This window comes from Sparus aurata, chromosome 9, assembly GCF_900880675.1.
Source record: "Sparus aurata chromosome 9, fSpaAur1.1, whole genome shotgun sequence".
NCBI classification, from domain to species: domain Eukaryota; kingdom Metazoa; phylum Chordata; class Actinopteri; order Spariformes; family Sparidae; genus Sparus; species Sparus aurata.
In genome coordinates this window covers 13108347-13133535 of record NC_044195.1, presented here as the reverse complement: position 1 = coordinate 13133535, position 25189 = coordinate 13108347, and the positions used below count along the sequence as shown (strand labels likewise).

The 25189-nt window shown below is 39.6% G+C and overlaps 2 protein-coding genes across 5 annotated transcripts; both read right to left on the bottom strand.

The window, feature by feature from the left end:
* Positions 1 to 99: 99 nt before the first annotated feature.
* Positions 100 to 11797, bottom strand: slain1a (SLAIN motif family, member 1a). The gene is made up of 9 exons (XM_030429275.1): positions 11127 to 11797; positions 9331 to 9467; positions 6218 to 6334; positions 4491 to 4601; positions 4130 to 4279; positions 3258 to 3593; positions 2330 to 2518; positions 1808 to 2144; positions 100 to 994 (listed from the first exon to the last, which is right to left on the bottom strand). Exons 1-9 carry the CDS (start codon positions 11579 to 11581, stop codon positions 919 to 921), a joined length of 1908 nt encoding a protein of 635 aa, XP_030285135.1. The 5' UTR covers positions 11582 to 11797; the 3' UTR covers positions 100 to 918.
* Positions 11798 to 13474: 1677 nt separating this feature from the next.
* scel (sciellin) lies at positions 13475 to 23330 on the bottom strand. 4 transcript variants are annotated; one of them, XM_030429271.1, is made up of 21 exons: positions 23205 to 23330; positions 21841 to 21869; positions 21146 to 21215; positions 20662 to 20730; positions 20462 to 20524; positions 20308 to 20340; positions 20072 to 20131; positions 19922 to 19984; positions 18971 to 19039; positions 17646 to 17705; positions 17497 to 17535; positions 17346 to 17405; positions 17209 to 17256; positions 17049 to 17105; positions 16106 to 16174; positions 15914 to 15967; positions 15726 to 15785; positions 15540 to 15611; positions 14476 to 14584; positions 14012 to 14114; positions 13475 to 13874 (listed from the first exon to the last, which is right to left on the bottom strand). In XM_030429271.1, the coding sequence occupies exons 2-21, from the start codon at positions 21854 to 21856 to the stop codon at positions 13858 to 13860; spliced, it is 1191 nt and encodes a 396-aa protein (XP_030285131.1). In that variant the 5' UTR covers positions 21857 to 21869; positions 23205 to 23330; the 3' UTR covers positions 13475 to 13857. The 4 variants fall into 4 exon arrangements, with proteins under 4 accessions (XP_030285131.1, XP_030285132.1, XP_030285133.1 ...); XM_030429272.1 differs by lacking the exon at positions 16106 to 16174 and having other exon boundaries at positions 23205 to 23329; XM_030429273.1 differs by lacking the exon at positions 18971 to 19039 and having other exon boundaries at positions 23205 to 23329.
* Between the last annotated feature and the right edge of the window lie 1859 nt (positions 23331 to 25189).

Sequence of the window (25189 nt, the reverse complement as noted above, 5' to 3'; positions counted from 1 at the left end):
TCATCGCTGTTAATCCCTGTAAGAAATGAACTTTCTTGATTTTCTTTAAACCACCAAATGAACTAAATGTATTCAAAACAGGCGGAGAAAATGCAAACATATTTTGAAAGGCTTTTATTCACTTTAAAAACTCACCTCCTCTTTAAATCCTTGTCATCCATAAAAAGCATCAGGGCTCTATGTGCAATATCATTGCAGCGATCATGTTTACCAAAGAACGTTAAAAAATCTCAGCTCTCGTGTAAACAATAATGGAAAGAAAGAAGCTAAAAGATAATGTGTGTACACTTACTTCAACATAATGCCATACTTAAGAAACAGAGCGGATCATTTATTTAACGCGTTAATCATAACTTGATAAAAGTGCTGCGAGGTCCAGCCAATAAATATAACTGACATGAATTTCACTACTTTTCAAACAGGCACGGGATGTAACACAAGGTTCACACTTCATATTTGACACCACAGACTGACAAAAATGAATAATCGAAAAAATTAGTCATAAGAAATCATTAAAAGCATGTACAAAAGCGTGGCCTATTTAGTTCTAATCTTTCAACTGGAGAGAAATTTTCATTCTGTTGAATGAAAGCCTTAACTATCCACAATGACAACTCAAAAAACACATATCAAAGAAGATCCAGTTCACATTTAACAACTTATTATCAGAATATTGCCAGGTTGATTCATAGTGTGTCAGTCTGCAGGTAGTAAGGTAAAGATCCAGCCTGCTGGACCCATACTGGTTTCACTCACTACTTTGTCCTTCAGTGAAGTGTAGTGCCTTTCAGAAATGTTAACAGTCACTCTCTTGGGTCACAGCCCCAAGACTGGGCCCTCCTGACGGCAAAATTTTCAATCAGTTGGGTCCCATGCAGCGTTACCCTGTGCACCTCTTGAGCGTCAGTTTATTTGGGTTCAGTAGCAGCCGTCTTTCCAGCTGCCGTCCCTCAGGGCACTCAGGGCAGCCAGGCTCTTTGGAGGAGTCAGCAAACTGCAGACAGAGAGAAACAGACCGAATCAATACCTAAATGAATCACATCAAATAAAAAGAGGCATCATCACCAGGCTGGGTAAACTCATAAACAGACTGAGTTAGCTTGACATTTAACTACAGCACCCCCTTCAGGACAATCCGTGTAAATGTTTAAAGACCTGCGCTCTGTCCCAATTTCATACTATATTCTTGAACAGTTAAGGGCTGCAAATAATGATTATATTCTTATTGAGTTTTTATTTTTTTACTATTATTCAATCAGCCATTTATCCATGGCTTACCAAGAAAAGCAGCAAATTCATCAATGAGAACTAGGAACAATCAGATATTTGGCATTGCTGCTTGAAAAATGACTTAGGCTATAAATCACTGATCAGAATAGTGGCTGGTTAGATTTCTCTCCATTGTCTAATCACTTAATCGACAGAATGTGCTCATAATCTTTGAAGTATACAGTTTTTACAATTGCTATAAAACTGAACATATTTAACATTTTATACTAAAAGGAAATGCTAATAATATGTAACATGAGGTAAATTAAACTACAACTTCAGAAAACCAATTAAGCAAACAATAAATGTTAAGTTTTCTTTTCAAAGTGTATGTAAACTTCTGACCACGACCGTATGTCTCACACACATATGCTTTTAGAGGTGATGTACAGATAAGTGACAATATATCACATAACGACAACATTGCTATTGTTTTACTGCGTTCATTTGCATTTGTTTAACATTTGTCACATCCAAAAGCTGAAAAGGGAATAATAGTCCAGGTTTTACAATCTGTATTCAGTCTATCTGCCCCTACCTGCGTGTTGTTTGGGCGATTTTGCCGGGACGAGGAACTCCACTTGTTCCGACAAAGGAGGCGGGGCGAGGAAGGGAGCTGCGAGGGACTGCTGATTGGTTGGTGCTGGCTTTTAGGGGCTGCAGTACCAAACTGCTGCTGCTGGGTTTGAGGGGCTGAGGCAGCGCGGCACTGCTGGGGATGGAGTGTAGACTGATAGAGGTGGACAGGGGGGTGGAAGTGGGGCCCTGCTGCACGGTGGGGCTCACGTAGGCTGTGGCTTTTAGTGGGTGTCGGAGAGTGGTTGGGAAGTTCCCCACACTCTGGACCCGCTGACTGAGCTGGCCTGGGGAGGGAACTGATACACAGCAACAGTCAGAGGAAGAGTCGGATAAAAGTGAGTCTAAAATCAGTGACAGAATTAAAAAATACTGCATTTGGAATGGCGTTGCCTTCAGGAAACAGTGCTCTACATTCACTCATGAATAAAAATGAGCCATGTATGGCTGATTTTTTTCATAGACATGAAGAAGAGAGTCTTACTGGAGGACTGGAGTCGCGCAAGCCCACTGGACGAGTCAAAGCTCTGGCTGCTCCGGAGGGAGGATATCGTTGGCAAGGAGGAGGGGCCGTGGGAGGGTGGGTTGATGGGGGAAGCCAGGCATGGAATACTGGGAACACTGGGCATGCTGGGAGCTCGGATCAGGTTGGGCATGCTTCGCCGTAGCTTGTCTATGCAACCATAGCAACAAACCAGATCAGGTATGGTAGGTGTCCACTCCGTTTGGAGTTCTTAACTCACATTTCCAGCATTAGAGGAACGATTTAAAGGTTAAATATTTTCATATTACAGCTAAGCGGTACACAAAAATATGTTTCTGAAAACATTTGGGGTGAGAAACAAGTTTTACAGTAACAAAATCTTCATTCATATTTTTATATTTACTGCCTAAGTGTTTAATTAATCAGAATAGCATGAGCAGTGTGTGTTCAAATGTTTCATTGTCCCAGAACCTTAGTGAGTTAACAATGTGCAACCTCCTCATCTAAATCTTGGCGAGAGAGCAAAATATAAAGCTTGCAGACACTTTTGAAACGACTCATATTCCCACTCACTTAATTAAACTGCATGCCACGCATGGCATGTGAAAGCCACAGAATCAGCCAGTCATGTAATGCAGCCACTTCATGCAACTGATAAAACAGAGTAAACTGACCCATTGACCCTAACTGAGGATGCTTTTTCAATCCCGTATCCAAGAGTACTCTTTAAATCCTTCTTGGCACATAAAGAACTTGTCTGGTCAGAAATTAGGGACGTCTTGAATGTGGGTAATTCAGTCACGATGTTTGTATAAACTGGGCCATTTCACTACAAATCTGACCCCTTGCAGTCACGTTGCTATTCAGGAGCATACCTATTAAGTGATCTCACAACTTCAAGTGGACAAGGAATTCATCAAACACTCACCTGTGCTATTCCTGTATGCTGTGTGTGTCTCTGTGTTCAGGCTGGAGGGTCCAGAGTACTGCGAGAGTCCACTGAGTGAAAACTGAGGGGCGGCTGAGCTGCGTCTGCAGTCTCTGATACTGGAGAAGGTGTGAGAGTGGGGCAGGCTGCCCCGCTGCATAGAACCTGTGCGGAACAGTCTAGGCTGGGGAGGAGGGAGCTGGTCATAGCCCTCGTCTTCTTCGTCCTCCTCCTCCAGATCCATCTCACTGCGTCTGATGGAGTGTAAGGAGAAGCTGGAGCTGCGACGACTGGCTGTGGCTGTGGCTGAGGTAGAGGCGTAGTCCTGTCGGAGACCTACAGGGTGACAGATCAATGCTTTTATCTGTGGAAAACGTGATACTGAACCTCTTATACTATATGATACTATACATTTCCTCCCAGAGGCGCCCCTCATCCATTATTCAGGTACTAAATCCAGATCAGGCTGAAGCAGGGAGGCTTTTACTGAAATCTCCTGCATAATTTAACAAAATGATGGCATATCACGACACCACTGCATACTGAAGTTCAACTGTTCAGAGGTCAAACGTTTATCTTGATTTTAAACTCACATCAGCAAAGTAGTGATCCACTTCAAACCCAGAAAAACTGCACTGTCAAAACAGACAACACTTTGACAAAACTAAGCAGCAAGAATAATGTTTATATTTAGTGTAATGGAGGTGAATACATTATTCAACTATTTATTTGCATGCCATGTATCATGACAGGGACTTGTTGCAGTATTTGCAGGGGATGATTTCTTTACTGTGAACCACAGGTCCTTTTTCATCGAGGTTATACTTTGTTTTCTCTATCCCCTATCGCGCATGCAAGACGTGTCGACTCACTCTCCTCCTGAAGTCGTGCCATGACTTCCACATCTGTCATGTCCTGCAGTTTGTAGCTCATCGAGATGGTGTCATCCTCTAGCTCTGACACACCCACCTCACTGTCCAGGGAAGACTGGGGGCTGATGGCAGCGTGCCGACGGCCCACATCTGAAAGCACAGGAGAGCCACATCTATATCAACAAGATATTTCACTTTCTGTGGCCAAGAAACATAAATGCAGATTTCAACGACAAGAACTCAAGGAGACGTTTAAGTGACATTTAATAATTACAGATGGACGGTGAATCACAGCAGATAAAACCACGGAAAGGAATATGAATGACAGAGCAGAGAAGAAATAGTGTCAGTGAGGTCTTACTGTGGAGAGTGGAGTTTGAGAGGAAGGTGGGCGCTCTGTCACTGAGGCTGCAGGTGGGCCTGAGTGGAAGAGTCGGCTGGAGATAAGACGGACCTGGCGATGGCAATGGGGCTTGAAAGGAAAGAGACACACAAAAAAAGAGAGAGAAGATTCAATCACTGACAACTGGCCTAAAAAGCAAATTAAAGATCTGCACTCAGTGACATATAAAATAGGGAGGAACAGGCCAAGGGGCCTTCTTTTTGAGTTTTAGCCTGCTTATCTCCATCTGTCTGAGGGTATGATCTTATAATCTCTTCCTTGTAATCTGACTTCAAACTGCAACTCACAGGTTGTTCAAGAATCTGGGTTATGTTTATACAGTGAGCTCCAGAAGTATTTTGGAAGCAACAGATGCTTTTGGCTCTGTGTGCTTATTGCTTTGGGTCTGAAATGGAGCAAGAACTCTGACGTTAGATGAAAGAGTTATGTCTCAGGTTTATTAGACTTTAAATGCTAAGCCATAAAATAAGCCAATTGGCCATCATCTGCACATTCTTTGAACCTTTCTGTTAATTGTTATTTTGTTATGTTGTCATATTTTAGAAAGAGGGCAGCAGTGGCCTGGAGGTTAAAGGTGGAGCACGTAGAATTTGGCCCTCTGTTGAATTTCCAATCCAAACAAATAGGGGGCAGCATATTACCACAGGATCACTAACTGCTGTTAACTGAAGCACTGACTATTGCTATTAAGATCAAAGTGGAATTACAAGACAGGATGGACTAGAGATAGCTGGTTAGCATGCAAACATTAGCAGATATAAAGGAAACATGATCCCTACATCTTAAGCACAATTTCAAAGCTGATGTTTCTTCACATACTGTTGATAATTTTAACTCATTTTTCAAATGATTTAAACTAAAATTCTTACATGGTGCATCTTTAAATAAGTGGGCTTGGATAACATGATAGCATGGTTAGTTGAAAATGACAAAGCAGCACTGTTCTGTGGTTTAACTGTAGAAAGGCAGTTTCCCAGTGTGACTGTGTGAATGTAGAGGAGGGCGTTCCAAAAATAGAGACAGCACTGAATCTACCCTGGTTAAATAAAAATGAACACAGCTGAGAGTCTACAGATATACGAGCAGCTCTTTGAGGCTATGCCTGGTCACAGCGGTGCTTTCTGCTAACGTCAGCTTGCTAACATGCTGCAGACATTTAGCAGGTCATGTTTAACATGCTCACTCTCCGAGCTTAGCATGTGAGTGCACCCGAGGCTCATAGAAATGTCATTAGTTCTGCAGGTATTTTGACCTGATGACGGCAGGCAAAATTTGTGCCAATTCATCCAGTATGTGCTGTGATATTTACAATATTTGACCTGCTGACCAGTGGAAATAAAACATAGAATTATCTAAGTCATTTGGATTCATCCCCTTAAAAAAAGATGCCAAAATCAGCTGCATTGTATCTCTTGCAAAGGACACCTCAGTGAAATATTGGGTATCTTTCTACTTGGTCGCCTACAGCCATTTTAAGATGTGTGATCTACAGAAAACAATCAACAAAATTAAGGCCTGTCCCTAATGAACCCTATTAATCAACTCATTAACCCGAATTAAGCCACAAAACAGATTAGAGTATGTCACTGATCTAAATGATCCTCAGAAGCCCCTTAGATGTCACGTTATTGACCCTTGTGTGGTTAGCGGGAGTTACATGCATGTGTAGTAGATGGTTGTGTTACCTGGGGACTCGATTAGTGCAGCAGACTTAGAGTAAGGCAGGACGGGGCAGCTGAGGGTGGAGAGTCCCTCTATGCAGCTGTATGGACGAACGGAGGAGACTCCACGCCTCCGCTTAGCTGGACACAAGATTGTAGGGGAGGACATGTTAGTCTGATTGCTTTACCATGTAACACACACTCTCACACCCGCACACACATACAGTCACTGCATCGATTATATGTGACCTCACTCTGGCCAAATGTTAATCTGCTTTTTACAGATCGGTATTGATGTTTTTAAATGATTTGGTCACGGCTCGGACGGAAGAGGCTGATACAGTAAGACGAGGTTTAAGCTTACTGCAGAAGCTTATTGGGATAAACTACAGATTTTTTTTTCGGAGGGATCTTTGGATAAGCAGGGATTGTGCATGTAGGCTACATCCCATTCCCAAAATCAGAATTAGATCTACTATGGTCTACTTTGGGATGTGGAAGTTAAGTTCATACTGCTTATATTTGTTCTTCTCCTGCTGTATTAATGTCATGATACAACACTGTCATAATATATACTGTCATTACAGTTTATACGTTTTGTTTCAATGGCTAAAACAATGGTTGAAACATAATCAGTTAAGTTTAAAGATCAGTAGCAAACCACTGACATCGAAAGCTTGACAACCCACCGATTTTGGGTTGCCAGGTTTTGTCTCTCAGCTCAAGTCTACTCCTTTTTGATAGTGTATTAACAATCTGTAAAGCCTTAATAAATGACAGTTAGTTACAACTTACGAACTGTTCAAATAGATCTTGTTAGAAGGTAGTCCTTTCCTTTTTCATTAATTATTGCTGACTAGCAGTGAGTAAACTTGGCTTGGAATGACATGACTGAGGTGAGAAAATGTGTGTTCAGTGTGTAAACACTGAGGTCACCCCCGCTGATTAGTAGTCAGAGAGGCGCACACCTGACAGAGTGCAGCATTTGGCATTCCTGACGCAATTAGGCTCAACCACTACTGGATAAAACTAGCATTCACAGCAAGTTAGACAAACAACAGCTACTGGAGCTCAGGGACAAGGATGTATTCATGACCCAGAGGAGGAGCGCCAACCTCCACTGAATACTGCTTTAGAAAAAGAAGAGAACCTTGAACCGTACACAGACACACACACTAATGAGCATCCAAACAAACACTAACAAATCGCCATAATGGAATCACCGTTTGGACACAACATATCCACAATATGGGAATAACTGAACACAGAAAACTCTTGAAATCAAAGCGCACACAGGCACGTCAACACAGTATGTGTGCAACAGTACAAGAGTCTCTTGTACATGCTGTTTGAGGAGCGAGTGCAGGGAAGATCGGCCTCAAAAACCCAGTTAATGTAAGCATGGTTTCTATGGCAACCATTTCCCTGCGCACGAGTGTAGAAACTGTTAAGTCCCAAATTTAAAAACTGGGTCCAGTAGCAAATGTCATTCAGTAGCACACTATCCTGCTTATAAAGGGTTTTTGTAGTATCCTGGTTATGTGTTTCCTGTTATGAACATTGTATCCTTGTGGTGAAGAAAATGCTTAGAAACCAAGATATTGTGGCAAACACAAAGTCCAGGCATGAGCACAGGTGGGTCTTCATATTGTAGGTTTAAGTTTAGTCAATGGCAAATAAATAATGTAAAAAATATAGTCTACCTGCACAAATGAAAATGAAAGTCTGAGTTGAACTGCAGTGGATAAATTGCGTGTTCACTCTCGTCCTCCATTACTGGCGATTACAAAAACATCCAGCTAACACCTAAGCTGACTCAATCAATTCAGAAATGACAGATTTGCAGGATGTGGATGAGTCAAATACTGGAACCATATGCATGGGCTATCAGGAAAATGGACAATGTTAATATCATGTGTACAGGAAGCTTAATAATTACATTATTACTGGTTAGTAGCTGTTGCATGTAAATATTCCGGTATATTATATTACAGTTATTTTTGTCCAAAACATAAACCTAACTACGTGTGTAAAAAAACTGACAGGACTGAAAACTGAAAAAAACTGAAGAAAAACATGTTTGCTTGCTTAATGCTTCATGGCCAAATGAATGAACTGTTGTGATGGATTCTTAAATCAACCATTGAAGATCTGTATGAAAATTGATACCATTTTAATGTTTGTCTGTTTAATACTAAACTGGGGCTGGTAGCTGGTGAGCTTATCTTAGCCTAAAGACTGGAAACACTGGAAACACAGCTAGCCTGGCTCTTGCAAGCGCTTCAAAATCCACAAACAAGCACCTTGAGAAGTACCACAACCAGAGCGTAAAGATGACAATTTATTGGCTGGGAGCACTGACTGCCTGGAGTCTCCACTGCTTACCTGACAGGCTACCCGTCTCCCTCTGCTTCCAGTCTATATGTTAAGCTAAGCTAACTGGCTCCAAGATCCAGCTCCATTTTGACCATGTGAGACATAACAGTGGTATCAATACTCTGATCAGACTCTTAGCAAGAAGGTTAATAGTTTATTTCCTTGCATTTGAATTTTAAAAATGTCAAATTTCTGTTGAATTAGTTTGTTTACCATTACCTAAAGTCGAAGTTGGAGAATACATGTATACAGAACCACTTGTTGGTGGTGCAGTGAAATAAGTGCTATTTGCCACAGCTTCACAATCGTCTTTATACTGCTTTCTACTGAACGTAGAGGAATCCAACATCACAGCATGACTTCCTCCAGATGGAATTGTTCTTTTTTTCTATAAGTAAAGTAGAAAATCCCTTAAACTGATCCTAATTGTTCTCATGAGATACTGATAGGTGTAAATGGGAGTCCTTCCAGCTCCCACAGACATAATCACTCTGTGGGGAAGTCGGCTCTGGTACTTTAAAAGCCATTAATCTAAACAGAGTGAGTAAATGGTCAGATGGTTGGAAAACGAATGAGCCGTGTGCAGGGAAACACTCCCACGGCTCAGAAGCTGCTGCAGAAATCCTGCCGCACGTGGAGACATTTTTGTGTGAGAAATGTGTCACGCAGCTTACGATCACATGTCGGCAGCAACAGGGAGACAGATGTCCAGATGTGGCAACAGATGAAGGCTGTTAATCTGAGCGGTAAATACACTGTACCTTGGTCCAGTCTGTGACAGAGGGTCATCTTGGCCAGCTCCACCTCGGGCCCCGGGCGGTCCAGTACCTGCCTGCACCACTGGAGAGGGCTGAGGATACTCTCACCATGCAGCTTGGCTTTGGGACCCACATACAGCCTGAAAAGACACAGCGCAACCCACAGTTCAGTCCTGACACCTTTACAGCACAGCTCATATAGCTGCTTTATAGAGAAATGGAGGGGGAAAAAAAGCTGGAGGCGACTTTACTGTATATGAGGGACGGGTTTGACAGCGGCAGTATTTCTTAGATGCGTAGCCCAGTGAGGCAAGGACGACTCATAACAAAGCTAAAACCGCGACTGTGTGAGGGGAGTGAGCCTCATAAAATCCAAATGCCAAGACATCCTTAAAGTTCAACATTTCCATAAGGAGCAGTTGCCATTTTATTGGCAACAACATAAACGGTGAAACAAACAAGAATTCAAAAGCCGACAGCCTCGTCCAGGGCAGCGAAGTATGGGAAGTGAGTGCTGCAGAGAGGCACAGGACCGTCTGTGACAACACCTCCTCTCATCGTGGGCGGTAGATATTTCTAACACTGAAACAATGAATCAATTAATAGATTAGGACAGCAACAAAAGATTTACCTGGAACAAATCAGTTATTTGGTTAACTGATTCACTACTTTGGTCATTTTTCAACCAAAGGAATGCCAAAATATCTCTGATTTCATCATCTAAGCCCGAGTCTTCATCTTTCATATGAAAGCACACTGAACGTCAGTTAACAGGAGGACATTTTCACACTTTCCTGACATTTTATACATCAAATGATGACTCAGTTCATAGAGAAAATAGTCAAAAGACTGCTGAAATTAGCCGTTGTGCCTCAGCCAGACTAAAACAAAAGGAAAAACCTCAGGAAAGTGGGTCCCCATTTTATCAGCCGCTCCAATCAAGAATCTGAATTTTGCCATCATAAATAAATCAATAAACTATAAATACATGCGTGAATGACTTGACTTGCGACATGTTACACTGGTGTGGCAGATTCCCGGGTTGTAAAAAAAACAAAAAGATGTGTCACTTCTGTGTGCTAGAGGAGGAACATGAACCGAGAACAACTGACATTTCATCCTGCAACCAGGCCTCAGTTTTACACCGACTTGTGGGTCAATTACTGATGTTAAACGGGGTGTAGATATGCCGACACTGATGCTCGATCCCATCAGTGCTGCATTCGCCTGTGTGCTACATTTTTCCACACCATCACATCTGATACATAAAGCTGCAGACGGTTCAGTAGTCAGCGCGTGTGTGAGTGTGTGTGTGAGTGAGTGTGTGCATGTGTGTGCTACCTAAGTCAGCAGATACAGAGCTTCAAAGTAGTTCAGCCCGGGGCTCACCACCACACACAAAGCCGAGCTGTTTGATCACTGAAGGGGGTCATTGTTTCTAATTCCATCCCTCACACTGCTGTCTGGATAGATACCTATGCATGCATGCGTGCAAGGTGCATTCTGGGATGTCAACACCTCGAGTCTGATCTGTTTTTGTTCTTTTTCTTGTGTCTGCCTATATTCCACTGTGAGATGGATCAATAGTGTGATCAATAGGAGAGTAACGTTACAGGGTAGCATTACACATGATGTCAGTAAAACCGTGGCTGGTTGACAACCCTGTGGCCTGTGTAGCATCTATTAGGGTCAGACAAACACAAGGGACGCAGCTTCATCGCTAGACATTCACACGTAATAATAATAATAATTATAATTATAATAATACTGTGGTTGATGCAGTCAGACAGAGTAGTTACCAGCTATCAGGCTCTCCGACCGGGAGGACGACGTTCAGGTCCAAAATCTCAACCTCGTCCAGAACAGTTGTGGCTCCCGCGGCGCCGCTGTCCTCCCCAGCGGCGTCGGGAGACACCGAGCTCGGCTGAAAATAGGCGAACGGCTCCTCGACCGAGCCTCCTCTGGGTCCGAGGGCGCACGGATGCGACTGTGTCGGGCTCGAGATGCCATATTTAGCGGAGAAACTGTCGCCCGGACACGACGTACCGCCTCGCAGACACGACAACGAGGTCTGGAGATGAGGGCCGACGGAGCAATTGTTTACGGCGTTCGCTCGCGTCCGCAATTGTTCGTTTTGCTTCTCCAATTTTCGGACCAGCTCCTGGAGCTTCAGCACCTCCAGCTCCGCGTTGGTGATTTTATTGTTGCCATTGACGTCTGCCATCATCTGGGGGCTCAACACCTCTGCTTCCATTTGGTAGACAGCACATTGAGAGGGGTAAACAGCACGGCCTGCCTGCGGAGGGTCCTATTCAATTGAGAGAGGGTGTCCAGATCCCCCCGTTTGTAGCCACTATACACACACTCACACACACACACACACTCGCACTCACAGATACACACACTGATGCTGCTGCTGCTGCTGCTGCTGGGATGACTGCTCAGCCTGTTTCTGATTGGTCAGTAGCTTGGAGTTCAACTCCCATCACACCACTGCTGAGGAAGTATTTATTATGAGCGCCTTCAACACGCACACACACGCACACGCACACACTGGCTGTAAAGAATATTTGCTTCTTTTTGACGTTCATGTTTGTTTTATTAACTTCTGATTCACACACTACTGAGGGCATGAGATTTTGCCCTATCTCAGACATCAGAGTCCCCTGCAGGAGCCAGCTGGCTCTATATAAGTTCAGATAAAACAGAAGTATGACCTGCTGTAGCCAAGCCCACCTTGTCGAGATTTACTCAAATAGATAAACCTCAGGAGGAGCCACAGAGGAGGGATCCCTCACACAGGATGGACACACACGCAATAGATGTCAAATGTGGAGAACAGAACAACAAACTCAGAATTTATAGACTGCATTGATAGAATTTCTGATATAGATATAGATATATAGATATGTGATACAATTGATATAATATAGATATGTGATACAATGTATATAATATAGATATGTGATACAATTTATATGATATAGATATGTGATACAATGTATATTGCATAAATATCTGATATAACTTATATAATATAGATATCTAATACAATGTATCTAATGTAATTCATTTACTGCTAGGTACTGCTAACCATTGTACAGCTAACTGAGCTAATGAATAATGAATAAACTAACCCCTGTTAGCAAACATTAGCTTGTTTACATAGCGTATGACCTGTTTAGTTAGAGGAGTTCTGGAAGTTTAATGAAGTGCGATGGCCATAACCGGTGGAACTAGCAATTAAAAAAAATAGACTGAACTCACAAAACATTATGCTAGCTATTAATTGGTTTTATTGGCACTGGCCTTGTCAGATCACTCTAGAAAGCATGAACTGAAAGCAGAGCTTTGACAGTCATAGATCTCCATGTAAGCTTTTTAAGCAAATAGGCAATAACGTTTAGAATATGGCTTGGTCTGTTATGGTACGGTCTGTGATGCTACAGTGACTTTCTGTTTGCATAGTTGATTGTTGCTGATGAGTGCTAAGTCTTGACAATCCATCTGGTAAATTATGTGCTGCTAAGAAATGTAAGTTTTATTTGTGCCCAATTTAGTAAATCCCTTGGTTGAGTGTAGCTAAGAACACAAATCAACACATTTTATATTATAATGTAAAGATGAATATTTCTCGAAATTGAAGGTAATCCATTAAAATGTCATTTATTTATTATTTTGTTTGATCAAAATGAAGTATTACTAATTCAGTATTTACTGCAGAGTTGCATGTCAATTAGTAGAATTTAAAAAAATTATATTCTGTTTAAAAAACTTCCCAATACATTGTCTTCATCTTTTTTTAAAGATTTTTTTGGCATAGACACCTTTATTAAGCAGTAGACAGATAGGAAATAAGGGAGAGAGAGGGGGGATGTGACATGCAGCAAAGGACCTCTGGCCGGAATCGAACCAGGGTCGGCTGTGTTTATGGCATGTGCTCCAACCACTCGACCACCTGCGCGCCCTCATTGTCTTCATCTTTATCCTATTTTATTCTAGTAATGGTACATTTTTATGACACTATAGAGAGAAAAATGATCTTATCACTATTCTTCATACAAATTAATGATTAAAAGTAAACACAATACAAACAAACAACAGGGCAACTAAGCACCATAAGAATTGACACATTCATACAAAAGGGTTTCAGATAGAGATATATTGATTGCCTTTATTGCACAGTAGTAAAAGCCCCCGGCCCAGAAATATTCCATCACATTTGCACACAAGAGTCCCCTTGAAGGCGTCAGACTTTAAAGAATATCAGAAACACTTTTTCAAATTTGTAGAAAAAAAAATGAAATAAGTACAGAGACAGAAATATCACAATGTCAACAGTGACAACTAGCTGCAATAGTGTGTGCATGTTACTAAAACTGATATTCATCACTTTCATTTGTCAAAACACCCAGATAGAGCACTGACAGCTTAAAGTACAATAGAACCCATGTCACCCAAAATATATCGATAACAGTAATCCACTTTTAAATCATGTGCTTATGTCTCCAATGAAGGCTTGGGGGAAACTCAGCGACGCCACTTTTCTGTGGGGGGATAAAAAAAGTGTGCAAAATAAACAAATACAAATTAAACTGTTATTAAATTGGATTTTGATTTTAATGAAGATGTAGAACTGGAAGTAAACATCTTTTCTTTCTTTTCTTTTTTTTTTTTTTTTTACCTCTGGTGACGCCAAAGCAGTTCTCACAGTGTACCATGCGTTTGTAGACCCACAGGGAGTCCCCAGCTTTCATGTGACCCAGAGTGCTGTTGCACACCTCACACTGCCCAACACAAACAAACACTCACATGAGGGAAGAGACACGCTGAGCGGTCAGCTGTGCGCATCATGATAACATGTTGCTGCCAGGAGGTGAAATCTAAGTTCATTTACAGAAAGACACAGTACAATTTTGAGGCACGTTTACTTTGCTTTGTATCTCTTAAATGTTTTTACTTGGAAAAACAGCCTCAATGTTGGTTTCTGGGTCGGCAGAGACTTTAAGATTTAACACACAGGATATATCATCGACCTTCAAAAGTATGATGCTTTGTAACCGACTAACTTACACACTGTATTTAGAAACTAATTCAACAGCAACTAGCTGACTTTTATGGAAGGAGAGACTAAACATATCTGCTCACCTTCAGACAGGTAGCATGGCAGTTGATCTTCATGTCATCCAGGACCATCTTGGCATCACCAGTGAACGGCTTGCGGCAGTAGCTGCACAGGTCTTTTTCAAGCAATGTCCTATATTTGACAGAAGTTTATTACAGTATATTAGCTAAAAAGAACATCATCACGAGTTCAGTCTTGACCTTGGAAACAGTAGTTTGGCAAATAAATGATTAAGCAAGTAAATCTTAGCCCATGCTTCATACTATATATGGGTAGGAAAAACCAATTAAGTGGACCTTGAGTCGAGATTTAAAGGGATGCAGGATGGCTGAAGGGATGACAATGTCAGTCTGTTGGTTGTTCAGGACTGAACTATAACTCAACATTATTGGATGGGCTGTCATGAAAGTTTGTACAAATATTTTTTTTTTTTGTCCCCAGAGAGTGAGCCTCATTGCCTTTGTTGACCCCCTGACTGTTCCTGTATTGCCACCAGCAGGTTTACATTTTTGTCTTTTACTAAAATAGCATGACCATTGAATGACTGCCAAATAATGTGACAGATATTCATGGTTCCCAGATGAAGATCCCAAAGACTTTGCTTATCCCCTGACTTCTACTATAGTTCCACACTGAGGTTGACATTTATGGTGTTGAATTAGATTTCTCAACAGCTGCTGAATGAATTGCCATGCAAGTTGGTTTGAATATTCATGTCCCCCTCAGGATGAATTGCAATAACCTTGGTAATCTCTCAACTTTTCATGTAGCACTACCATCAGGTCAAAATGTTTCCATTACTTTACCCATCACTCTCGTTTGTTTGCGCTAATTGCAAGGGTTAGCATGCTAACACACTAAGTTATGATTGTGAACATTGCAAACATCATACCTGCTTAACATCAGCATTTCAGCTTTGTCATTCAGATCATGTTAGCATGGTGAAGTTAGCATTTAGCTCAAAGCAGTGTTGTGCCTAAAGACAGCAATGCAGAACTGCTGGTATGACTGTAAACTCTTAGTCTCTTTGTTTTATGTATATGTATTTTTACAAGGTCATGAGAGAATGTCGTCCCATTTTTCCTACCTCTCAGAAGACACGTAAACACTCTTGGTGGAGGATCTAGAGAAGGGGGATTCCGAAAGAATTCCATCTGACCTGCAATAAAATCACAGTTATCAGGTTCTAGAAGCCTCTTCAAGTCTTGCTTTGTTTTCATGAAACCTTCATACTCCAATATTAAATCAAGTCAGATTTAATACAATCGAATACCTGCTGCTCGAGTATGACTTTCTGTAGGTGGAGGGGCTGCTGGTACCGCTGTACTCGTAACTATACAGAGACACAATGAACCACATATCACAAGTGAGGTTTAGAATATTTCTAACATTCTGTATAATCAGAGAGAATGAAAAGGAAAATCATAATTTTTTGGTCTTATAGTTTGCTTTGGTTCATACCTGGTGTCTGGTTTGGAGTAGGAGTAGGATTTGCGCTCGCTTTTGTATTCGTCGCTGTGTGAGCAAAACACAGAGTAGGTTATTGATAATATAAAGACTGCAGCATGTTTTCATTTGGTTGTATGCAGAGACAACCCTGCAAGAAGAGTGTGTTTGAATACAATCACATGGTTGTAAAAGTCAAATGATTACCCAGGCAGGGAACTGATGGAGTATGAGCTGGTGCGGTTGTAAGGAATTTCCTCAGTATACGAGCTGTAGCTGTGTGTCAGAAATGAGTTGGATATGGTGGCAAACATTTCTTTTCTTTGTTTATATACTTTGATGTTTATAATGCTGTTATAATTCAGATAGCATGTTAACATTTGGGTTTTCAAAAAGTACTATTTTCGTCATATCAATTGTTTCAATAAAACTTGTTAATATAAGACTAAATACATACAAAATTAGGCTAATGACATTCCAATTAGTCTAAGATGTGCTTAGTGTTCATTGCTAATTAGCAAAGGTTAGCATGTAAACATTAAACCTACTTAACATCAACACGTTAGCTTTGTAATTCTGAGCATATTAGCATGCTGATGTTAGCATTTAGCTCAAAGCACTGTTGGTCCAAAGTAGCCTACAACACCACAGAGTCGCTAGCATGACTTTAGACTCTAAGTCTTGTATGTTGAAATGTAAAAACCAATACAAGTTTTAAAAAATACGTCTACCAACTGAAAAAGAATTGTAAGGGAATATTTACTCATAGACTCTCTTTATAATGAAAAAGAACTGAAATATTGTTTATTTTTTTGCTTTGTTTGAGGCCTAAACCTTAAAAGTTAAACTCCATTATGCTAAAAGTAGCGTATTTAGATCAGCCTGAACTTTGACAAAGATTTTATTTAAGTCACTGTAAATGACAAATCAATTTAAAAGAAAAGAAAAAGATAAAATGGTATTATTTTGATGTGCACTTATAGACAATCATACTGTACATAAACACAGTCCAACACAAAGTACATTCTCTGTAAATAATGTTCTTAAGGAGGCATCTCAACCCCATTCTATCTGACTGGGCTCGCTAAAGGGTCTGAGTTGTCGGCTCTCTTTCAGTTTTAAGTCCATTGTGCAGCATGTTTAGACCTACCTGCTGGTCCTGCTGCTGAAGGATGGTGAAGAGCTGCCGATTAAAGTTGGGCTTTCTCTAAATGGCATAAAGGACAATGTCAGAAAAAAGAACTATAACTCCAATGCACATACAAAGAACTACTGCATAATAATCTCAGTCATTTATTTCCAGCACTCACCCTCTGCCGCTCTCCACTGAGACTACCTCCCTCTTTTTGATGCTGGTACTGCAGAGACAATAAGTGTGAAGTTCGACACATAGGATAATAAGAAGGTTGTGTGTTTTTGTTAAAGTTTATTCACTGAGACATCTCACCTGACAGGAGAGGATGTAATGGATTTAGGCAGGAGGGTGTCATACAGCTCATCCTCAACCCTGTGAAGACAACAATATCTTGAATAGACGCCAGTTACGAGTGAAATCCTTATTATTATGAGTATACATTTTTGATGTAGGTTTATCTTACACAGAGGATGTCCTTGTTGTTGTTGTAGTTGTCACAAAACTGAAAACAAACAAACAAACAAACAAACAAAAAAAACCAGACAATACATTTAGGACTGTATGGTTTTTAATTTGCTGTAAGTGAGTAAATGTTGTCCTGCAGTAACTCACCCATCAGAACTGCTGTCTATGAGTGAGAGATCATCCAGTGTGTTATATTTGTCCTCTGAACTGCACAGAAATACAGAATTAATTGTAAGTCATTTGACGGTATTACATTGAGGTAGGGTGTTTTTTGCAAAATTGTGTATTATTACTTAACAATTCAGCTTTCATTTCTGAAAGGAGTATTGTGTTATTTGTTGTTTTAAAAATTACATTTGAAAATGAAAAAAAAACCCCAATACTGGCAGGATTGTATTACAAATGTAATTGTTATATCTTTCCATTGTTATCCTAGCCCCATGGGGTGTACACACCAGTCACACACATCTGGGCCTCCAATTAGTCTCATGTCTCCAGAGGTAGAGACGAATATTCATTATGTAAGGGCTCAATGACATTGCGGTTTATGGAGGATGTCCTCATATAACTCATATTCTTAAAGGGCTAAAGTTAAGATTGGTCTATTAATCTCTAGTTTAGTCTGTCTCTCATTATGTATTGAAAGCTTGAAGCCATTTGCTTCTTACTGAAAATGTAAATATTCATGTTATTCTACTTTTTTTTTTTTTAGAGGCTCAGTTCTTTCACAATCAGCTGAGCAGTGTACTTGTAACATTACTCAAACAGGGCTGAATGGTGCTTTGTTGGAGACAGTGGCGGATTAACAAACATTTGGTGTTCTTTTATGAATTGATTGTGAGATTTACTGACAATAATTCACATTGCCCATGTTCTTTGAAATAAACAAACATATCACCCAGTGCTAAACCTCACATATGTGTTTTTACTTGTTTTTTTTTTTTTACAATAATGCAGGTCTATGGCACAGAGGAGAAGATATTTCAGGCTTCACTTAGGATTAAAAATTCATTGTGGTTTTTGTATTTATTTATTTTATTTGCATTTTGTTGGGGTATAATTGATAAAAGGATATCTTTGATATTATTTATCAAAAAAGTGAAAGTACTTTCAGCTTTCAAACTTAAATAACCTGTCACTAAGATAGTTTACAGGCTTTACTGTATTAAACCCAATATGAGCTGAAACTCCCTCAGTGTTGCTGCTTTTATCTAAGACAGTTGTTTTGCTGCCAAATAAATTAGAATGAAAATTAAAACATTATATATTTTTCAGTGCTTAATCACTGGTTTCCTAGCGTAATGATCAATATAAATCATTTTCTAAGCTTGATGGATGAAAATATCACCTCTATTTGTTATCCTCGATAGTCGAGGGGGTGAGTGTGTCGACAAGTACAAGACAAAATTAGTGTAGATTAAAATCTACTATAGTTTAATCACATGCTTTTTTATAATCAGACAACATCTTACTCTTTGGTGCTAACGGTTGTCTCAGTCACTTTGGTTGTTCTGGGAGGTGTGTAGGTAGAGTATTTAGTCCTGTGTGAAAATAAGTAAAGAAAATTTAAAAAAAGTTTTTTTCTTTAACAAAATCTAAATATTCCAGCTCTGTTACAACACAGTGTGCTCATATCTTACTGTCCAGTGTCCAGTGTACCAAAGAGACCTTTCCCCTTCTCAATTTCCCATATGGTTTTATGTTTTCAGTTTAAAGTGTCAAAGGCCCATTAGGAATCATGATCTTATATTTCACAAAAAAAAAAGAAAAATGTTGTGCATCTGACGAGATTGTTTTCTCTACCCCATTAACTTTTTCACTTTGAACCGCTGGACAAAGTACAGTATAACAAATAAAAAACTAGCTCCACCTTGACCAGTTACAACAACAAGTGTTGGAAAAGGTATTCAAATTGTTCATTTAGGTGAAAATAGCATTAGCAGAGCAGTTATAGTACCATTAAGTTGAAATGTAGATTTTATTTGATTTGGCGCCTCCCACAGTTTTAGTGGAGTAGAGTGTGACACCACTGTCATAAATACAAATCCCGGGGTCTGTAACAGTTTGTCAGATGTAATGTAGGCGCTAACTACAAACAGAACTCAGCGTTTCATAACAATGTTATGTGTTGAAAACGTGTATGTTGAAAGAGACACCTCAAGACACTGTACCATCAAAATGATTTTGAAGCTGTTAGTTTAGGTTAAAAAAGTGACATGTTGTTTTAATTCGACTCACAGGGGCCAATTTCCTTTTCGAACACAACTTTTATTTTTGTTTCTTAAAGTCTATTTTTCCAGTAATACTTCTGTACCATATTTTAAATGCATGCCTTTGTTTTTTGTAATGGAATATTTCTTTTTTTCTTCTTTTTCTTTTTTGTACCTTCTAATCAAGAACATTGAGTATGAGTATATTTTTACCCTTTGCTTGAAGACTTGACCCGTTCAGTGAACGTCTGGGTGGGAGAACCGATCACAGTGGATCTGCAAGAAAGACCCAGCGCTCATTAAAGGAACATACTGTCAGTGTGTGATGAGATGTTACCAGATTAATGCAGTAATATTCTCTACCTGGTGGTGATGGTCTCAGTGGTTCCGTCCTTGGTCACCGTGGTGGTGGTTGTGGTGGTGCTGAAGGAGTAGTAATACAAAAAACAAATGTACAAAAATGCATGCATGATAGATATAAAACAGCACATTATATTTCTTGTTGTGTGGGACTGGGTACAAGGATTGGAGCAAAAATGAACATTAAACATAGTGTTCTGTACTGTGAGATTATACCACTGTAGGTGAACTGTACCAACCTGTTGCTCAGATCATCCTGACTTGAACTGAATCTGCAATGAAAAGTATCACAATGAAAAGAATTGTCACAGTCTTCTTATTGAAGCGTGTTTTATGCAACTGCTGACATGAATTTCATCTTTAATAAATTCATAAGTTTAATATAAATAATACCTCTTGGTGAGAGCCTCCACAGACGTGCTTGTTTTGGTGGAATTAACTTTATCAGGCTCGGAACTGTGAACAAAAGACAATTTAATACAACAAGTTAAACTATTAATAACTTAAATTATTATTTACATTGCACCCAGCTGTCAGAGGAAATAATTGCTTCCCATTATTATGTCCTTTATTTGAGTAATTGTTTGTTTTACCCCTCAAGCTTTTCAGTGGACCTGTATTGGCTCCTGCTCAGAACAGCTTTACCAAAGTTTGGATCTCGGCTGAAGAAGGAAAAGTGTATGAATTAATTCACTCATACAATAAGGGATGACTCAACACTGTGACTCGCAAAAGGAATGCGGAAGGACGCTTTGTTTTTCACAATGAAGGTAAACTGAGATATGTATTACAAGTCACACCCAACAGTTCTGCCACATTTCTAGGTGTGAATTAGCATAGTTTTTTTTTTGCCAAGTAGCTTTTCACTTACGAGGAAGTTGCCTTGGAATTTTTGCCGCATAACAATGAATGTAAAAAGCAGAGAAGTGTAAAGAAAGTTAAAAAGCAAGTTCTGTATGTTTAGAAAAAAAATTGCCACTAAGATATATTGGAAGGAAATCTGCCTGTGTGTGTAAATCCATTGGGCTGGGTCGGGCAGTGTATCTGTGTTTTGGCCAGTAGGTTTCAATGACTTACTCGATGTCCTCATCCTCATCCACGTCTCTCTTGATCCAGCTGTTGTCTTGGAGGAGACTGCTGCTCTTGGCTGCAAAAACAAGTCAATGAAAATTTGAGCACCTCCAGATATATGTTCAAAGCGGATACATACCTGTTAAGCAGGTAAAGACCTAATAGTGCCTATAAAATATGTACTTATCAACATGTGTGGATTTTGATCATTCTATTACAAACTTGAATTTGAATCCTACACATCTTTTTTTAATGGTTAATATTCATTGTGCACAAGCCTTTTGCTGAGTTTGCTGTTATCTTTTATTAGCTTTTATTGATATGATTGTTTTAATCTATTTTAATCTGTATAATAAAGATTACCTCATTTCATCTTTATTCCTCATCATGTGTTAGTCACAAAAAGTTTTGCTGTTTATGTTTAAAGCACTCTGAATAGCACTAATTCACTGATTGACTGATCTGCCGCTCTGCAATTGTGGCAGATTACAAAGAAACATATTTCATTTGTCACATACTCAGACGGTATGTACCATGTAATGCAAGGTGGTGGCTGTGCCAAAAGTCTATTGTGCAATGAGTAATAATGATTTTAACTAAGAGTAAAATAAAAATGACAGATGAAAGAAAATATTAAGGATAAAATCTCTGGGATACAGTTTATAGATATAATGTTTTATTGGATATTTGTCAATACTTACTTGAATACTTGCTCATTTTGTAACCTGACCTGTAAGTGTGAAAGAACAGGAGAATTCATCACATAATGAAACTACGGCACAAAACCCACTGGGTGGCAGTGTGGACTAAGACCTGTCATACGGCACATGTTCTGTGGTGGAAGTTTGACCTGAGATCAGCACACATGCAAACTCAACCTTGGGATTCAGTGCTTTTTATTCACAAGATATTCGGTCATGCTCGTTGTAAACACTGTCATCAGGCTAACATGTTTGTCACCGTGTCTGAAGTTTATGGATTAAATTTTTCTCAACCCCAGACTCACTGATTAAGCCCTAAACTGGTTTGTCTTGATCTGTGCTGATGAGACACACCCACCCTCCACAACACACCCTCTCTAAACACACCATTGTCAGCAAAAGCAGAGGGGCGTAGCGATGACATGCCACTAGCCTCTGATGATAAAGATTGTGCCCTTTCGACTACATGTCATGCACGCTCCAGTGCAAAGCCCTTTCACATCAGCAGCCTTGAGGCAAGTGAGGGAAAACTGTGAATGCACTAGTCTCCCTATCAGTCACACAATGCAAATGTCTGATGAGTGATGTTAGTCCAAAAACAGTGTGGTTAATGTTGGATTATTCTGTATTATTTTGGCTTTTTTATGATTGTGTTGTGTAGTATTTTGACAAGTCTGCGTCACAGATATCTCAGGGTAAAGAGCTAAAACAGTGGCCTGTTGTCTTTGAGCTTTATAAACTGTTGAGATCATTGATCACTTTCAAATAAACTAATTTCAGTTGTTTTAATGATAACTGGGAGCCTTGTGAGACTGACAGACTTAAAGATTATGTAGTATAGAATGTGAATTAACTGTCCAATATCACACCGCCTCTGAAATCAAGTCTTATTTGTCGGGCATATATATAGGAAGCTTTAAAACTGTTGGGTTTAATGTATTATTACAAACCAGATAATTGATCAGATAAGTTCATCATGTAGAATGAAAACTCTATCAAGAGAGTGCTGTTCCACCTAAAAGATACAAATCACTAATGGTTGTTATGCACCATTGATTTTCCAGGTGTAATGTTCATCATAAGCAGTCAGAGTTTACAGCAAGATGGGACATGAAATCCCAAAGTGGTAAAACATGTATTCAATTCTTCACAGTAAAGTTACCTACAATGCCTAATCCTACCCCACAAAATGTTTTATCGTTTTCCAAGATTACACCTTAGTGCAAAGCATTCTGTTTGATAGAACTCTAACATCAGATCATCATATTTCTCTCTGAGCACAATTAAAAACTCTCTAAAATATCACTACACGTAAATGTTAGAGTAAACCCGACAAAGGATTGAGAAAGAGTTGGGGTACGTACCTCCACAGAAAGCGCTGCGCCTCGCCGGACAGATAAACTCTCACTACGGCTCAGGTCTTAACACCTGTCTTTTACTCTACACTTTACAATCACACCCTTGTCGCTCCCTGTCCTTTTAACCTTAAGGGAGGAGATACCAAGGCCACCAAAGGGAGTGGCTTGAGACGATAGTCAGAGATTGTGCTCTGTCTCCAACTGGCTCTCCCATTTATGCCTTCATAATTGTTCAGCTGTTTGTTTGGGTGTTGAAAGATATATGGAATTGGGTGGAGTGCTGAAGGACCAGCAAGTCAACTTTGGTGCCAACGTGGGTGCGGGACTGTGTGTTTCTTTAACCTACAATAGCTTTGTACTTGATGGTATATGATTGAATGTAGACACTATTGAATAGTTAATCTCCCTCCAAAATATTATCCTGCATTTTAACTATGTTTTAATATCTGGTTGACTTCTAATACAATACCTGGCTAACAGTAGACTCTGTGCACTTTACACATGTATGCCAATAAAAGTAGTGATGTTCAGTCTCTGGTTAAAGGATTTATCCTGCCTCGCTGAGGTCCAATATATGTCATAATATCTCGGATGAATTAGACTTTCAATGTCCTGTCATAAAGAAACTTAAACATAAGGATGGGCACATATCACACAAGTAATACTAATAATGATATACACTTCATTTATATAGCACTTTTCTTAACAAAGTAAGTGGCCACTGATGGCCTGCAGCTGTAAGGATTGAAACTCTGAATGAAATGTCTCATAAATGTCATTTGATATCATGTATAATCATAATCGTTAAGACAAAGCCACCTGTAGTGCCGTCCAAAGGGGGATGCCTGTTTAAGAAGACAGTAATAACAGTTAAAGGAGACGTCTTTGATAAGTAGACGTCTAAATCATAAAGAGTGCATATAAAAGTGACAATCAGACTTCAGCTATGAATATCATCTTCTCTGTGACTGTGACTTGGAGCTTCACTATTGGGAGTGTCATGTGTTGGATGTCCAAAAGTATGCAAGGTGCATAGCACACAGGGGTGTGACAACATGGTATTGAGAGGTGAACCCATCCTGGTAACAATGACAGTAGGACAAGAATGCAGACCAATCCGCAGTAATCAAACTACTAGTGTCAACAGGTTATGATTTTAATAGAGGGCCATCAACAGGCACAGCTGAATATCACAAGTCAAGTCACAAAATTCAACTTTAAGTAAAAAAATAACTACAATCAAGATGAAGTTTAGCATTTTGACATTGTTGTCATTAGGAAACGGACCTTAGGAGTACTGAGCTACTTGCAATTTTATAAAAAAGCAGCCAAAAGTGGTACTTGAATAAAGATATCAAGTTAAAACATTATTCTGGTAGAAGTGAAAGTCATCCACAGGAAAAGTGCTTGAGTCAAAGTCTAGTATCTAGGTGTTTCTTATCAAATGTACTTAAGTATCAAAAGTATAAGTACAAGTAAAAGTACATTATACTGCAAGGGGTCGACTGACTATCACCTGACCAATTATCAGAACCAGTATTCAGCATTTTTTTTCCATGTGGGAGTAATGGAGATACTCAAGTAAGGTAAGGTACAGGTACCTCAAAATTTGCCTCTACTACTTTTTGCTAAGTTAACTCCTGGACAATTTGGGGCTATAAAAGGAGTGAATTTGAATTATATTTATTTAACCACTGCTTCTTATTTCAAAGCTGGCATTTCTTGCACGTTCTCATGAATAGGTTCTTATTATCTATTTTATTTTATTGTATGCAAACTGTAAACAAGTGGATGCCCTTTGCACTAAGCACCATTTAAAGGGGTGTTTTTTTTCTGGCACATGACATTTTAGTAATATATAGTGTTGTGTGTTTGTATTTAGTGTTTCAGTTTGTAAATTAAAAAAAAAAAGTAGTTTGAACTACTTTTTCTACACAGATTTAGCTAACAAAATTAGATTTCTCTCTTGCCTTGGGTAGCTTTGTTGTAGT